This window comes from Pseudophryne corroboree, chromosome 6, assembly GCF_028390025.1.
Source record: "Pseudophryne corroboree isolate aPseCor3 chromosome 6, aPseCor3.hap2, whole genome shotgun sequence".
Classification (NCBI taxonomy): Eukaryota; Metazoa; Chordata; class Amphibia; order Anura; family Myobatrachidae; genus Pseudophryne; species Pseudophryne corroboree.
Window position 1 is genome coordinate 455,878,971 of NC_086449.1, and position 17,184 is coordinate 455,896,154.

The 17,184-nt window shown below is 46.4% G+C and overlaps 1 protein-coding gene across 2 annotated transcripts in view; it reads right to left on the reverse strand.

Moving 5' to 3' along the window:
• Positions 1-477: 477 nt before the first annotated feature.
• LOC134932586 (transcriptional regulator QRICH1-like) overlaps positions 478-17,184 on the reverse strand; it is a 146,602-nt gene continuing 129,895 nt past the window's right edge. For both annotated transcript variants that reach the window (XM_063927143.1, XM_063927144.1), the window contains exon 10: positions 478-1,867. In XM_063927143.1, the coding sequence (XP_063783213.1) occupies positions 1,678-1,867 (190 nt within the window). In that variant the 3' untranslated portion in view covers positions 478-1,677. The remainder of the gene's footprint in view (positions 1,868-17,184) is intronic.

The following is a 17,184-nucleotide window of genomic DNA, read 5'->3' on the forward strand; positions in this document are numbered from 1 at the left end:
CACACACAGTGAGATAGACTTTTCGATTTTCCCTGAACTCCCCAGAGCCCTGAACCACCGATATTGACCATCTTTACTTGAGATTTGACTATGTGAGATATTGGCTATACTATGTACCAGATTGTACACAATATAGTCAAGATTGACTTGCCTGCACAGTCTATTTTTTCTTGCGATACCGACCACATGGGAGCGTGCATCGGTATCGCAAGCTGTGTACACACAGTGCGATTTTTCACTAACTTTCCTACCGATTTTGACTATATAGTCAAAATCGTAAGGTTACATCGCACCGTGTGTGTGCACCTTTAGATTGTAGCTTTGCAATCATCTGGTGATCTTACAGTAATCCACCACTGGATACACAAATTCTAAAATATGTTTCATTCTGGCAACAAGACATCTGGGTACCCTAGAGAGAAATCCCAATAAAATGGTGCTGTACTATATTAAAACAGGTTTCTACAGCCAACATAATACATTCAATTGCAATTTTATTTCAAATCAAAATTAGTGCTCAATCTGTATTAAATAACAAAGATACCAGAAATCTAGCATACATCAGATATAACAAACTCATTTTTTTTTCCTATTAGTGATTTCCATTTTAAATCTTCTGTGAAAATATACAAATCTCCCTGTAAAAGTGAACTTACTAAAAACACAAGTAATCAAAATTTACATTACAGTCACCACTGAAAGAAATCCAAGTGCCTGGATTGTGGTAAGGCACGGCATGACTGGATTTTTGAGGTAAGGTTGTATAGTTTTATTCTCAGCATGATGTGCAATCCTTCTGTGCAAACACAAAAGTAGGTGTTAACCAATAAAGTGTCAAATCTGTAGTGACATTTTACTTAGGCACAAAGTACACCCACAACATCAAACACAAAAGCTGGAAAAAAAATCCAACAATGTTGAAGCTTCCCATGAACCCAGTTTACACTTGCTCTCAAAATAACAGAAAAGTGAAGTAAAAGTGATGTGGTTTCATCTCTCTATTACAATTAGAAAGACATTATTCAGGAGGGCTATAATGTCAGTATTCTTGCAAAGATTGGAGCATTTCCATGGAAATTCTGTTGCCCTGCAAGAAAGCCAGTCATGGAAGCATTCTCCTTATATAAAGGAAAAAAACAGTACGATTCCATAATTTCAGCATGTTTCATTAGGAACATGATTATGGCTGCATTGCACTAAACAGATTAATAAATTATAAAATTGCTAAGCGCTTGTTACAAACGAACAATGATTTTCATACAGTCTCTCACATGGTACATATTTCTGAATCAAAGACTTAAGGTAAGAACTGACCTTAAATGCACTTGTTTATATGCGCAAAAAAACCCAAAACATAAACATAGCAACATATTTACATAAAAAGTGAGTCATTTGGAGTGGAGATATCAGTCATGTATATACAGTGTTAAATAGTGCTCAATGTAGTGTCAGCATAAATTATATCAAAAACAAACATTGAATCTGTAAAATGTGCAATTTCTACATTGCAAACATATCAACATAGATTGTGGTCAGTAAATGCTTTGTATTCTCAAAGCAATTAGCTTTTCCTGTGGAATAAAGTACAGTCAGGGAAAGATTCTACACAGTTTGCTCATGCTTTACAAATAAATTGTATATACAAACAGTTGTAATTATGTTTCTACAAGCAACCGATTAGTAGGCAGAAATGCGGGATGAAGCATGTGCTTCCTGGACCTCTTTAACCAGTAATATACGCGTCAGCATCTGCTCCATCACCTCTTCATTTACAGGCTGCCCAGAGTACCAGATGGGGCTGTTCGGTGCAACCACAGGTTCAGGAACCAAATAGAAGGCATCTGTGGGTCCGCGGGCCCCCTGAGGACTAAAATAAAATCCATATTAAACCAAGACTGACCATGAAGAGGACTTTGAAAAAAAACAAAACCATTAGAACTTGCAACAATATAAACAAAGTGGCTGTGGATTAAAAGATTGACAGTATACAGACAGTCAATAGGGTGACAGAGTCAAAAGGTCGACTTTTTATTTGATTATTTTAAACACTATTCCTAACCCACCCCATAGAGCAGGCCTAGCCAACCAGTGGCTCGACAGCTGTTGTAAAACTACAAGTCCCATCATCTTTGCTATTAGGGAATGCTAATGCATGCTGGGATGTGTAGTTTGCCCAGGCCTGCCCTAGGGCCTACTCCTAAACCCTCCCCCTGGTGCCTAACCATAACCCTTCCTTAAATGCCTAATCTTAACCAGTATGGAAAACCATGTGACGACCATTTGCACGTTGACCTGTTGAACCCGTCGACCTAAAGTCCACCAATACATCACCCGCTGCAATGCTTCGACCCCCTGACCAGCAATGATCGCCAATCTGTCAGGGAAATTAAACATGCTGAAAATCCCTGATTCTGACCGATAAGGATTTTTCAACATGTTTAATATTCCCAATTCCGTAACCTGGCTGTTTGGGGATCGGGTAATTGCCTTAATACATCTGTGATGTATAGGGTCCTTAAGTTTATGTCAACCATTTAATGGCCGACCTTTTAACCCTGTTTACCAACTGGTGTCAACCTACTGTCTATCTTCCCTCCGGATACCAAGCAAAGTAAATTCAATGGATGCTAAGAGTTTTTAAGTAAATTCCAATGCAGAGGTTGTCTATTGTCAAAAAGAAGAACGTTTTCATTATGCACAGCAGCTATAAATATTTAACCCCTTTGGAATATTTCTTATTTTCTCTAATAATGAAATAAAAATGGAGTTAAAAAGGTATTGTAATCATAGATCAACATAAATTATGACATCAAGAAAAAAACAACTTCTAGATTATTTGTTAAATATTATTATTACAAATGTAAAAAAATACCATTGGTCAAGATCAATCTGTTTTAGAGCAAAATAATCTACCTGTTATATTCGCTCTCCTATAAATCATAGTTTTGTGACGTGTGTGGACTACTGTTGTCCCATGGACAATGTCTGCTCTCTGCCATGAAGAACTAGGACAGTTGTCAGGGGCTTATTGGCAGGCTACATAACAAGTTACCCTCTGGTAGCTGCTTCATTTTGGAGGACAAACTGCTCTAGACAAATTTATAATAGTGCAATATTTGTCCGAGGTCTTTCACAGGCGGATAAGTCTATGGAATGTTCAGATATCCTTTCTGAAAGCACCAAACTATACATGTTCGTCGATCATCTTGTAAAGTAGGAAATGTATCCCACTCGGTTTCCATATAATGTATAACGATATTCTGTTTAAATACTTATTTGTTAGTATATAGGCAATAAAAATAGGATTTTAATGACCTACCAGTAAATCCTTTTCTCGTAGTCCGTAGAGGATACTGGAGTTCCATTTAGTACCATGGGGTATAGACGGGTCCACTAGGATTCATGGGCACTTTAAGAATTTGATAGTGTGGGCTGACTCCTCCCTCTATGCCCCTTCTACCAGACTCAGTTTAGAAAATGTGCCCGAGGAGATGGACATACTTTGAAAGAAGGACAGATAAAGATAGTGGCGAGATTCCGAACCAGCAAACACAGAGGAAAGCAATGCTAACCAAACTTTAAACAGGAACAGCAAAAGCTGAATCAACAATACTTAACAAAGTAACAGTGCAGGAAGAACGAAGCACCGGGCGGGCACCCAGTATCCTCTATGAAACTACAAGAAAAGGATTTACCAGTAGGTAATTAAAATCCTATTTTCTCTTACGTCCTAGAGAATACTGGGGTTCCATTTAGTACCATGGGGATGTACCAAAGCTCCCAAACCGGGTGGGAGAGTTCTGAGGATCCTGCAGAACTGAATGACCAAACTGAAGGTCCTCAAAGGCCAAAGGATCAAACTTGTAGAACTTAGCAAACGTGTTCGAACCACACCAAGTAGCCGCTCGGCAAAGCTGTAAAGCCGAGACACCCAGGGCAGCCGCCCAAGAAGAACCAACCGACCTAGTAGGGTGGGCCTGTACAGATTTAGGAACCAACAAACCTGCCATGGAATAAGCATGCTGGATAGTGAGCCTGATCCAGTGTGCAATTGTCTGCTTTGAAGCAAGACACCCAATTTTATTGGGATCATATAGAACGAACAGAGAGTCGGATTTCCTGTGACGAGCTGTCCTTTTTACGTATATCTTCAAAGCCCTCACAACATTCAAAGACTTTGAAGTAGCGGAAGTGTCAGTGATAACCGGAACCACAATAAGTTGGTTGATGTGAAACGCAGACACCACTTTTGGAAGAAATTGCTGACTAGTACTGAGTTCAGTTCTGTCTTCATGGAAAATTAAATAGGGGCTCTTGTGAGACAAAGCCCCCAACTCAGACACACGTCTTGCTGAAGCCAAGGCCAAGAGTGTGACGGTCTTCCACGCAAGATATTTTACCTCCTGTAAAGGTTCAAACTAGTCCGATTGGAGGAATTGCAGCACCAAATTGAGATCCCAAGGTGCCATGGGAGGCACAAAGGGAGGTTGGATGCGCACAACAAATTTCAAAAACGTCTGGACCTCAGGGAGAGAAGCCAATTGTTTCTGAAAGGAAATGTACAAGGCCGAAATCTGGACTTTATGGATCCCAGACGTAGGCCCACATCCACACCTTCCTGCAGAAAAAGCAGGAAACGTTACAGGTTTAGTTCCACCGTAGAATAAGCTCTGCTTTCACACCAAGAGACGTATTTCTTCCAAATACGGTGGTAATGTTTAGACCCCTTTCCTGGCTTGGATCATAGTCAGGATAACTTTTTTTTAGGGATCCCTCTTCTGACTAGAATCAGCTGTTCAACTTCCATGCCAGCAAACGTAGCCGCGGTAAGTCATGATAGATGAACGGCCCCTGTTGCAGAAGATCCTCGCGAAGAGGAAGAGGCCACGGATCTTCGAGGAGCATCTCCAGAAGGTCCACGTACCAGGCCCTTCTTGGCCAGTCCGGAGCAATGAGTATTGCTTGATCCTTTTCCCTTTTTATTCTTTTGAGAATTCTTGGGATCAGAGGAAGTGGAGGAAACACGTACACCCTCTGATAGACCCAAGGGGTCGTCATAGCGTCTACCGCCACTGACTGTGGGTCTCTCGACCTGGAACAATACCACTTGAGCTTCTGGTTATGTCTGCTGAGGAAGTCTGCTTCCCAGTTGTCTACTCCCAGAATGAAGACCGCTGACAACGCCACAGCGTTTTTTTCTGCCCAGAGGAGAATTCTTGACACCTCTGACATCGCTGCTTTGCCTTTTGTTCTGCCCTGTGGGTTTATGTACGTCACTGCCGTTACATTGTCCGACTGGACCTGAATGGCCCGATCCTGAAGAAGATAGCAGGCTTGCAGAAGGGCGTTGTATATGGCCCTGAGTTCCAGAATGTTGATTGGAAGGGTGACTTCCTGACTTGACCTTCTTCCTTGAAACTGCAACCCCTGGGTGACTGCTCCCCAATCTCTGATGCTTATGTATGTGGTTAACAGGGTCCAGTCCTGAATTCCGAACCGCCGACCCTCGATGAGGTGAGAAATCTGAAGCCACCACAGAAGGGAGATCCTGGCTTTTGGCGACAGACGGATCCTCTGGTACATGTGAAGATGCGATCCGGACCATTTGTCCAACAGATCGAGCTGGAAGGGTCTTGCGTAAAGCCTTCCAAATTGAAGCACCTCGTTAGAGGCCACCATTTTACCCAGAAGTCGAATGCACAGATGCACAGATATCCGGGTTGGCTTCAGGACATCCCGAACCATCGACTGGATTACCAATGCCTTTTCCAACGGAAGGAACACCTTCGGCAACTCTGTGTCCAGTATCATTCCCAGGAATGGGAGCCCTCGAGTTGGCTCTAGGTGAGATTTCAGAAGGTTCAGAATCCACCGGTGATCCTGGAGAAGTTTGGTTGAGAGGCCAATGCTGTCCAGCAACCTCTCCCTGGACGGTGCCTTTGTCAGAAGATCGTCCAGGTATGGAATTATGCTTGTGAAGGAGAAACATCATCTCTGCCATCACTTTGATGAATACTCTCGGTGCCGTGGAGAGACCAAATGGCAGGGCCTGCAACTGGTAGCGACAGTTCTGTAGTGCAAACCGTAGATAAGCCTGATGAGGCGGCCACATTGGAATGTGGAGGTACGCATCCTTGGTATCCAGAGACACAAGGAATTCCCCTTCCTACAGACCTGAGATCACCGCTCTCAGAGATTCCATCTTGAACTTGAACACTTAAGAATGGATTCAACGACTTGAGGTTCAGAACTGGTCGTACCGAACCATCCGGTATCGGTACTACAAACAAGTTGGAATAGTATCCCTTGTTGTACAGATGAGGTGGAACTGGAACAATGACTTGAGTCTGTACCAGTTTTTGGATGGCCTGCTGTAAAGTTATACTTGCCTCTTGTGAAGCTGGTAAGCCCGATTTGAAGAATCTGTGAGGTGGGAGCTCTTGGAACTCCACTCTGTATCCCTGGGAAATAAGATCTATGACCCAGGGATCCCGACACAAACTTGACCAGATGTGACTGAAGAATTTTAGTCGAGTCCACAGTCATGCTGAAGGCTTTGAGGAACCAGAGCCTGAGCTCTGTTCCTGAGCACCTGCAGTTGCTGGTTTGCGTGGTTTACCTCTTGCACCTCTGGAAGACGTAGAGGCACCTCTGGATTTTCCCTTAAACTTGGCTGTCCGAAAGGACTGTAAATTTGAAGCCGAATAAGCTTTTCTGGCTGGGGGAGCTACGGAAGGAAGATACGTAGATTTACCCGCAGTAGCTTTGGAGATCTATTTGTCTAGTTAGTCTCCAAACAAGGCCTCTCCTGTGAACAGCAGGCCTTCCACGCCTTTCCTGGAATCCGCATCAGCAGTCCACTGGCGTAGCCACAAGCCCCTGCGTGCCGATACTGCCATAGCGGTGGTGCGTGCATTAAGCAAACCAATCTCTTTTATGGCTTCCACCATAAAGTTCACAGAGTCCTGTATATGCTGCAGGAGTAAAACAACATCCCCCCTAGACAAGGAATCTAACCCCTCAATTAGGTTACCTGACCATTTAGCAATGGCTTTTGTGATCCACACACATGTAATAGTGGGTCTCTGGGCCACCCCAACAGCTACGTACAATGATTTGAGTGTAGTCTCAATTTTACAATCAGCCGTGTCTTTTAGGGAGGCTGCACCAGGGAAAGGCAATACAATTTTACGTGACAGTCTATAGACTTGTGCATCCACTATCGGTGGATTTTCCCATTTTTTCCTATCCTCTAGGGCAGTGTTTCCCAACCACGGTCCTCAAGGCACACTAACAGTGCAGGTTTTAGTGATATCCAGGCTTGAACACAGGTTGGGAATGCCTGCTCTAGGGGAAAGGGAAAAGATGAGAGCAACCTTTTAGGGATTTGAAAATTTCTTATCAGGATTAACCCATGGTTCTTCAAACGGGGTATTCAATTCCTTTGACGCAGGAAAAGTGACTGAGGACTTCTTTTTAACATTAAAATAAGATTCCTCAAACTCCTCTGTCACCTTATCAGGAATTTGCAGAACACCTCTGATAGCCTCTATAAGAGCCTAAAATTCCCTGTGACAGAGTAGCATCCCCCCCCACCTCCCCTCCAAATCCACCTCACCCTCCTCCATGTCTGACCAGTCAGCGTCAGACTGCAGGATCTGGGACAGAGATAGTTTTTGCGGACAAATGGGAGGGGATTGAGACGCTGGTTTGGGGACTGAGTCTCCATTAATAAACTCATTCACAGTCTGTCTTAAGTATTGCGTCTCTTTCATTGCGGGATAGCTTTGCAGAAATATTTGAGATCACTTCCTTAAAAAAAGTAACCCAATCCAGTTCAGCCCCCCTGGTGAAGAGGAACACTCCGCTGTACAAGAAACACACTCTTTGCCTGACATAATGTAAATGTGACAGCGCGCGCGTACACACACACACACACACACGAAAAGGTTAAGCACAATTAACCCACAGGAGAGACACAGTTATTTGGAGCCAGCCCCCACTGCGCCCTTATCGCTAATGCCAAGCTTATCCGGGTTGCAGACTTTGTACCTTGATAGGGGAATTAGTACACTAAGAATCACTCCTCCCACCTGCTATGACCCCCTGGAACCGCTGAGGTCTGTGTCCACGGTACTCACCACTCTTCTTTCTTCTAGCTCTGTTAGGGGTGGCGGCGTGCTGTGGGAATGTACGCTTGCCATGGTGGGGCTTGCGAATAGTTCCCTCAGGAGCTCAGTGTCCTGTCAGCGGGGGAACGGGACCATAACCCTTCAAGAGGTTGAGCCGTCCCCGTCCCCCCATAAGTCCCACGAAGCAGGCAGGCTGGTGCCAACCAGCCCTGCCTCAAAAATAGGATTTTCGTTATCTACCGGTAAATCCTTTTCTTGTAGTGCGTAGAGGATGCTGGGGTCCACATTAGTACCATGGGGTATAGACTGGTCCACCAGGAGCTATTGACACTTTAAGAGCTTGAGAGTGTGGGCTGGCTCCTCCCAGTCTAGAAACTGTGCCCGAGGAGACTGACATCTTCGAGAGAAGGATTATACACAGATAGTGGCGAGATTCATACCAGCTCACACATATAAGGCACGTCAAGCTAACGTAGCTTGAACACTCAGCAACCGCTGAAACATTACTTACCAAGTAACAATGCAGTACTCAACTAAAACGAAGTTCTACTGAACCAAATAACGTTTGCAGGAAAACGAAGCGCTGGACGTGTGCCCAGCATCATCTAAGGACTACGAGAAAAGTATTTACTGGTAGGTAACCAAAATCCTATTTTCTCTTACGTCCTAGAGGATGCTGGGGTCCACATTAGTACCATGGGGATGTACCAAAGCTCCCAGAACGGGAGGGAGCGCGGAAGCTCCTGCAGAACTGATTGACTGAACTTGAGGTCATCAGAGGCCAAAGTATCGAACTTGTAAAACTTTGCACAAGTGTTCGACCCCAACCAAGTTGCAGCTCGGCAAAGTTGCACTGCCGAGACACCCCAGGCAGCCACCCAGGAAGACCCCACCTTACGAGTAGAGTGGGCCAACCGTAGAATAAGAGTGCTGGATAGTGAACCGAATCCAGCGAGAAGTTGTCTGCTTAGAAGCAGGACACCCAATTCTCTTGGGATCATATAGGACACTTTCTGTGACGAGAAGTTCTCTTCACATATATCTTCAGAGCCCTTACGACATCCAAGGACTTTGATGTAATTGAGGAGTCAGTAGCCACTGGCACCACAATAGGTTGGTTGATATGAAAAGCCGACACAACGTTCGGAAGAAACTACTGACGTGCCCGGAGCTCAGCTCTATCTTCGTGGAAGATCGAGTAAGGGCTTTTACAGGATAAAGCCACCCAATTGTTTCAGAAAGAAAATGGACCTTCACAGATCCCAGCCTCAGACCCTTATCCACTCCTGCTTGCAAGAAGAGGAGGAAACGTCCAAGTTGAAACTCCACCATAGAAAACTTCTTGGACTCACACCAAGAGACATATTTCTTCCAAATACGATGGTAATGTTTAGATGTTACCCCTTTCCTAGCCTGTATGAGGGTAGGAATAACCTTCTTCGGAATGCCCTTCCGAGCAAGAAGCAGGCGCTCAACTTCCATGCCATCAAACGTAGCCGTGGTAAGTCTCGATAGGCGAACGGCCCCTGCTGCAGCAGGTCATCCCGAAGAAGAAGAGGCCTCGGCTCTTCTTGCAGTAGATTCAGAAGGTCCACGTACCAAGCCCTTCTTGGCCAGCCTGGGGCAATGAGGATCGCTTGAACCCTTGTTCCCCTTATGAGTTTTAGGATTCTGGGGATAAGTGGGAGTGGTGGAAACACGTACACTGACTGGAACACCCACGGAGACACCAGGGCGTCCACTGCCACTGCCTGTGGGTCCCTCGACCTGGAACAATAACCCCGAAGCTTCTTGTTGAAAGAGGCCATCATGTCTATTTGAGTAAAGCCCCTAAGATCTGTTATTTCCATGAACACCTCCTGATGGGAGTCCCCACTCTCCTGGATGGAGATCATGTTTGCTGAGGAAGTCTGCTTCCCAGTTGTCTACTCCCGGAATGAAGATGGCTGACAGCGATAACGAATGTTTTTCTGTCCAGAGGAGTATTCTTGTCACCTCTGACATTGCCACTCTGTGATTGGCAGGCCGGCTTCCATGCTTGACCACCGTCCTTGGAAGGTTACTCCCTGAGTGACTGCTCCCCAGTCCCGAAGGCTCGCATCCGTGGTTAGAAGGACCCTGAATCCCGAACCTGCGGCCCTCCAGAAGGTGAGGCAATTGGAGCTACCAGAGGAGTGAAATCCTTGCCCTTGGCGGCAGACAAATTATCTGGTGCATGCGGAGGTGAGATCCCGACCACTTGTCTAGGAGATCCAATTGAAAGGTCAGGGCGTGGAACCTCCCGTACTGGAGAGCCTCGTAAGAGGCCACCATCTTTCCTGATAGGTGAACGCATTGATGAACCGACATCCGGGGTGGCATAAGGACATCCCGGACCATAGCTTGCATCTGCATTCCTGCAGAAGAAACACACGCTGCACTTCCGTATCCAGGATCATTCCCAGAAATGACAACCTCTGGGTTGGTTCCAAATGTGAGTTTGGAAGGTTCAGAATCCAACCGTGACTCTGGAGCAGTCGTGTTGTGAGAACAATGGACTGCAGTAGCTTCTCCTTGGGCGATGCCTTTATCAGCAAATAGTCCAGATATGGAATGATGTACACCCATTGCTTGCGGAGGAGAATCATCATTTCCTCCATCACCTTGGTAAACACCCTCGGTGCTGTGGAGAGGCCAAATGGCAGGGCCTGGAACTGGAAATGACAGTCCAGCAATGCGAAGCGGAGATAAGCCTGATGCGGCAGCCAGATCGGAAAGTGGAGGTACGCATCCTTGATAACCAGTGATACCAGGAATTCCCCCTTATCCAGATCTGATAGCACCGCCCTGAGAGACTCCATCTTGAACTTGAACTCCTTTAGAAAGGGGTTCCATGATTTTAGGTTCATAATGGGCCTGACCGAACCATCCGGTTTCGGTACCACGAAAGGGTTCGAATAGTAACTTTTGGTCAGCATGTGAGGTGGCACTGGCACAATGACCTGTGCCTCCACCAGCCTTTGGACAGCGTCTTGTAGCACCATGCTGTCCTCCAACAGAGTTGTTAAGACTGACTTGAAAAAGCAATGAGGAGGGAGACTTTGAATTCCAGCCTGAATCCCTGAGACACAATATCTATCACCTAGGGATTCAGGCCGGACGATACCCAGACATGACTGAAGTGTCTGAGTCTCTCTCCCACTGGCCCCACCACCGGGGCGTGCAGTCCACCATCATGCAGAGGACTTTGGGGTACCCGAAGTAGGCTTTTGTTCCTGGGAACCTGCAGCGGCAGGTTTCTTGGACTTAACCCGACCTCCCCTAAAGAAGGTATTGGATGTTCTGGCCTTTCTGGGCTTGTTAGGCCGAAAGGACTGCGTTGCAGATGGAAGAGAAAGATTTCTTACCCACTGTAGCGGTGGATATAGCTTCCCCAAAGAGAGCCTGACCTGTATAGGGTAGGGACTCCACACTCCTTCTGGATTCCGCGTCGGCCGACCACTGGCGCAGCCAGAGTGACCGACGAGCTGAAACAGACATGGAAGAAATTCCCGCAGCCATGGAACCCAGGTCTTTCATGGATTCTACCATAAAACTTGCTGAATCATGTATGTTGCGTAAATACAATGCAACGTCATCCCTATCCATAGTATCCAAACCCTCAAGTAAAGTAGCCGACCACTTTACTATTGCCTTTGCAATCCATGCAGTAGCAATAGTGGGACATAATATGGCCCCTGAAGCAGTAAACATTGATTTAAGCGTGTTATCAATTACCTATCAGCCGGCTCCTTTATGGCGGTAGATCTTTGGAACAGGTAAAACCACCTTTTTTGAGAGTCTGGACACAGAGGCATCAACAATCAGCGGGTTTTTACCATTTTTTCCTATCCTCCTCGGGGAAAGGAAATGCCACCTGGATCCTTTTAGGGACCTGGAATTTTTTCTCAGGGTTTTCCCATGCTTTTTCAAATATAGCATTCAATTCCTTTGACGCAGGGAAGGTTAGCGAGGCTTTTTTTTATTTTCAGTGAAAAAAGCCTCCTCAACCTGCTCAGGTGTGGTATCATTAACATTTAATACAGCCGTGAGCCTCCATCAACAATTGCCCCCCCTTGCAAGAGATGCGGACCCCCGCAACACATCCCCATCACCATCTGTAGTGTCAGAATCGGTATCCGTGTCGTCTTGTGCGACATGCACAAGCGCACGTTTGTGGGGGTATATAGCGGGGCGTCCTGAGGTACCAGAAACAGGCCATTCTGCCATAGAGCTCTGTAATACCTGGGTTGCAGATTCGTTACTCGCAACCCTGTTAGAAATCTGAGAAATCCAAGAATTGATAGAGCAAAACCACTCTGGTTCCCTTGCTGGTATCTGTGCTAAACCAGCGCTATCCTGATTACATGGAATAGGATCATCCTGGGGGGATAAATCCTCTGCAGCATATGATAGTGCCTCTGGACATGGCTTAAGGCATGCATGTCCAAACTGCGGCCCTCCAGCTGTTGTGAAACTACATATCCCAGCATGCCCTGACACAATTTTTCTGTCAGAAAATGCTAAAGCTGTGTCAGGGCATGCTGGGATGTGTAGTTTCTCAACAGCTGGAGGGCCGCAGTTTGGACATGCCTGGCTTAAGGAGACCACCAAACACTCCACACACACACAGGTGGGGGCAGACAGAGTTGCCCCCCCTCCCCCCCCAAGAATGGCAAGAGAGAGACAGAGATCGGAGCCAACCAGCACCACAACGTTTTCAGTAAAGGGAGACCCCTTACCAGCGCAGACTGTGTCCCTTAATAGGAGACACAATCGTTTTACAGCCTCCCCTCGCTTTTACAACCCCCTGGTACCGTGTACTGATAGCTGGAGTTGCCGTGGAGGAACCTGTTCTTCCATCCAGCGCTGTGCAGGCAGGAAAATGGCGCTGGAACGCTGCTGGGTCCGCTCTGAGGAGAAGCTCCGCCCCCTTAATGGCGCTGTCTTCTCGCTCTTCAACGATTATAATGGCCTGAGAAGAAATGTGCTGGCTGAGATCTGCGGACCCAGACAGACTTGCTGACCAGTGTGGGGGTAAGCCCTGGCCCAGGGCGCCCCACCATGAGCCTCTGGACCTTCATAGAAGCGCAGTTAATACTGCGCTCACTCCCCTTTGCCGCCATCTTCACACCTGCTCCCCGCTTGCTAGGGGGGGTCGGTGTCTCACTCACCACTCTTCAGCTCTGTAAGGGGTTGGTGGCATGCTGATGGGGCGAGCGGTCCCCTGTGGCGGAGAACGATCCGACCCCTCTGGAGCTCAGTGTCCAGGCAGCGGAGTCAGTGGCTCAGACCCCACAGGGCGGACACTGCTCCCCCCCTTAGTCCCACGCTGCAGGCAGGCTGTTGCCAACAGCCCCCTGTAAAAAACAAAACAAAACCTTAAACTAACTTTAACTAGAAAAGCTCAGTAGAGCCGGTCCCAGTTTCTAAACTGAGTCTGGTATGAGGGGCACAGAGAGAGGAGCCAGCCCACAATCTGAAACTCTTAAAGTGCCAATGGCTCCTGGTGGACCCGTCTATACCCCATGGTACCAAATGTGGACCCCAGCATTCTCTATGACATAAGAGAAATAACAGGATTTTAATACCTACCGGTATATCCTTATCTCCTAGCCCGTAGAGCATGCTGGGGTCCACTTCAGTACCATGGGATATAGACTGTTCCGCAGGAGCCATGGGCACTCTTAAGACTTTTCAAGGGTGTGAACTGGCTCCTCCCTCTATGCCCCTCCTCCAGACCTCATTATAGGAACTGTGCCCAGGGAGACTGACATTTCGAGGAAAGGATTTACTTTTAAATTAATGGTGAGATTCATACCAGCTCACACCTCAACCATGCCGCACAACATGGCATTCAACACAACACATGCCAACGGGCATGAACTATTTTTGCAGCAACATGCTGAAAATAACCGTAACACAACACTTGTGTAACTATAAACTAATAACTGCAGGTAAAGTACGCACTGGGTCGGACGCCCAGCATCCTCTACGGACTAGGAGAAAAGGATTTACCAGTAGGTATTAAAATCCTGTTTTCTCATACGTCCTAGAGAATGCTGGGGTCCACTTCAGTACCATGGGGTTATACCAGAGCTCCAGTACGGGCGGGAGAGTGCGGATGACTCTGCAGCACCGATTGACCAAACTTGAGGTCCTCATCGGCCAAGGTGTCAAACTTGTAAAAACTTTGCAAACGTGTTTGCCCCTGACCAAGTAGCTGCTTGACAAAGTTGTAACGCCGAGACCCCCCGGGCAGCCGTCCAGGATGAGCTTGCCTTTCTAGTACAATGGACATTTACCGACTTCGGTATCGGTAATCCTGCTGTGGAATGAGCGTGCTGAATCGTCCCTCTGATCCAGCGCGCAATGGTCTGCTTTGAAGCAGGACACTCAATCTTGTTGGGAGCATACATGATAAACAGAGCCTCAGTTTTCCGTATCCTAGCTGTTCTTGCGACATAAATCATCAAAGCTCTAACCACATCAAGAGACTTTGACGCAGAGAAGGTGTCAGTAGCTACTGGCACCACAATAGGCTGGTTTATATGGGAAGACGAAAACCACCTTCGGAAGAAATGGTTAGTGAGTTCTCAACTCCGCCCTATCTTCATGGAAGATCAGGTAAGGACTCTTGTGAGACAAGGCCCCCAACTCAGACACCCACCTTGCGGATGCCAAGGCCAAAAGCATCACCACTTTCCAAGTGAGAAATTTCAATTCTATCTCCTGCAGAGGTTCAAACCAATCTGATTGAAGGAACTGCAACACCACATTAAGGTCCCATGGTGCCACTGGAGGCACAAATGGAGGTTGGATGTGCAGCACCCCTTTCACGAACGTCTGAACTTCTGGAAAGGAGGCCAATTGTTTTTGAAAGAAAACTGACAAAGCCGAAATCTGAACCTTGTTTGAACCCAATCTTAGGCCCGCATCCACACCTGCCTGCAGAAAATGGAGAAAACGTCCCAACTCAAACTCTTCCGTAGGAGCCTTCTTGGACTAACACCAAGACACATACTTTCTCCAAATACGGTGGTAATGTTTAGACGTTACTCCTTTCCTGACCTGAACAAGAGTGGGAATGACTTCTTTGGGAATCCCCTTTCGGGCTAGGATCCGGCGCTCAACAACCATGATGTTAAACGTAGCCGCAGTAAGTCTTGATACACGCACGGCCCCTGCTGCAGCAGGTCCTCACGAGGAGGAAGAGGCCAAGGACCTTCCATGAGCAACTCCTGAAGATCTGGATACCAAGCCCTCCTTGGCCAGTCTGGGGCAATAAGAAGAACAAGGGTTTGAGTAATCCTCATTATTTTGAGAAATTTTGGTATTAGTGGAAGAGGAGGGAAGATATATACCGAACGAAACACCCACTGGGTCACCAGTGCAGCCACTGCTACTGCTTGAGGGTCTCTCGACCTGGAACAATATCTCTGAGGCTTCTTGTTGAGACGAGATGCCATCATGTCTACTTGAGGAATTCCCCAAAGACTTGTCACCTCTGCAAAGACTTCTTGGTGAAGGCCCCACTCTCCTGGATGGAGATAGTGTTTGCTGAGGAAGTCTGCTTCCCAGTTGTCCACTCTTGTAGAAGATGCACCGCTTGTAGAAGGCCGTTGTAAATGTCTCTCAATTCCAGAACGTTTATGTGAAGACAGGATTCCTGACTTGACCATTTTCCTTGGAAACTTTTTCCCTGTGTGACCGCTCACCAGCCTCTGAGACTTGCACCCGTGGTTACTAGGACCCAGTCCTGAATCCCGAACCTGCGTCCCTCTAATAGGTGAGAACTGTGCAGCCACCACAGGAGCGAAATCCTGGCTTTGGAGGACAGGATTATCCTCTGGTGCATGTGTAGGTGGGATCCGGACCACTTGTCAAACAGATCCCACTGAAATACTCTGGCATGGAATCTGCCAAACTGTATGGCCTTGTAGGCCACTACCATCTTTCCCAACAACCGAATGCATTGATGTATCGACACTCTTGTCGGTTTCAAAACTTGTTTGACTATTTTCTGGATCTCCAGAGCTTTTCCTACTGGAAGAAATACCCTCTGAACTTCTGTATCCAGTATCATCCCCAGAAAAGACAATCTTGTCATCGGTTCCAACTGCGACTTTGGAAAATTCAAAATCCAACAGTGTTGTTGGAGCACTGACAGGGAGAGTGCAATGTTCTGCACCAACCGTTCCTTGGATCTCGCTTTTAGCAGGAGATCGTCCAGGTAAGGAATTATATTGACTCCTTGTTGTCGGAGGACCATCATCTCTGCCATCACCTTGGTGAACACCCTCGGTGCCGTGGAGAGTCCGAACGGCAACGTTTGCAACTGGTAATGGCAATCCTGTATTGCGAACCTCAGATAATCCTGATGTGGAGGATAAATGGGAACTTTTATGTCTACCAACACCATGACATCTCCTTCCTCCAGACTGGAAATCACTGCCCTCAGAGATTCCATCTTGAACTTGAACCTTTTCAGGTAAAGATTCAGAGATTTCAGTTTTTGAATTGGTCTGACCGAGTCGTCCGGCTTCGGAACTACGAAGAGGCTTGAATAAAAACCTCCTCCCTGCTGTGACAAGGGTACCAGGACAATGACTTGATCCTGACATAATTTCTGAATTGCAGCCTTTACTACTTCTCTAAAACTACACAAAATCTGCTAGAAGCGCCTAATCGGATAGTTTTTAAAGCAACATCACGAGCGCTGCCAAAAAAGCATTGTGTATATGCTTAATTGATTACTGAGAACATGGGGAGAAGAATTGGCTGCGCTTGTAATGTGGCCAAAAAAAAAAAAACCAACCTGGTTAATGGAGAGCTGACAAACACAAAAATGATAATAAAAATTGTTTATTTAAAATATAAATATACCAATGAAATTAGCACAATATCCTGAAATATTGATTATATAGGTGTACTCTGAGCTGACCCTAAATATCAAACAACAAGTAGCAGCATTGATACAATTATTAGATGATTATGAGAGAAAGTTATAACAATAATGTAACAAACATGTGGC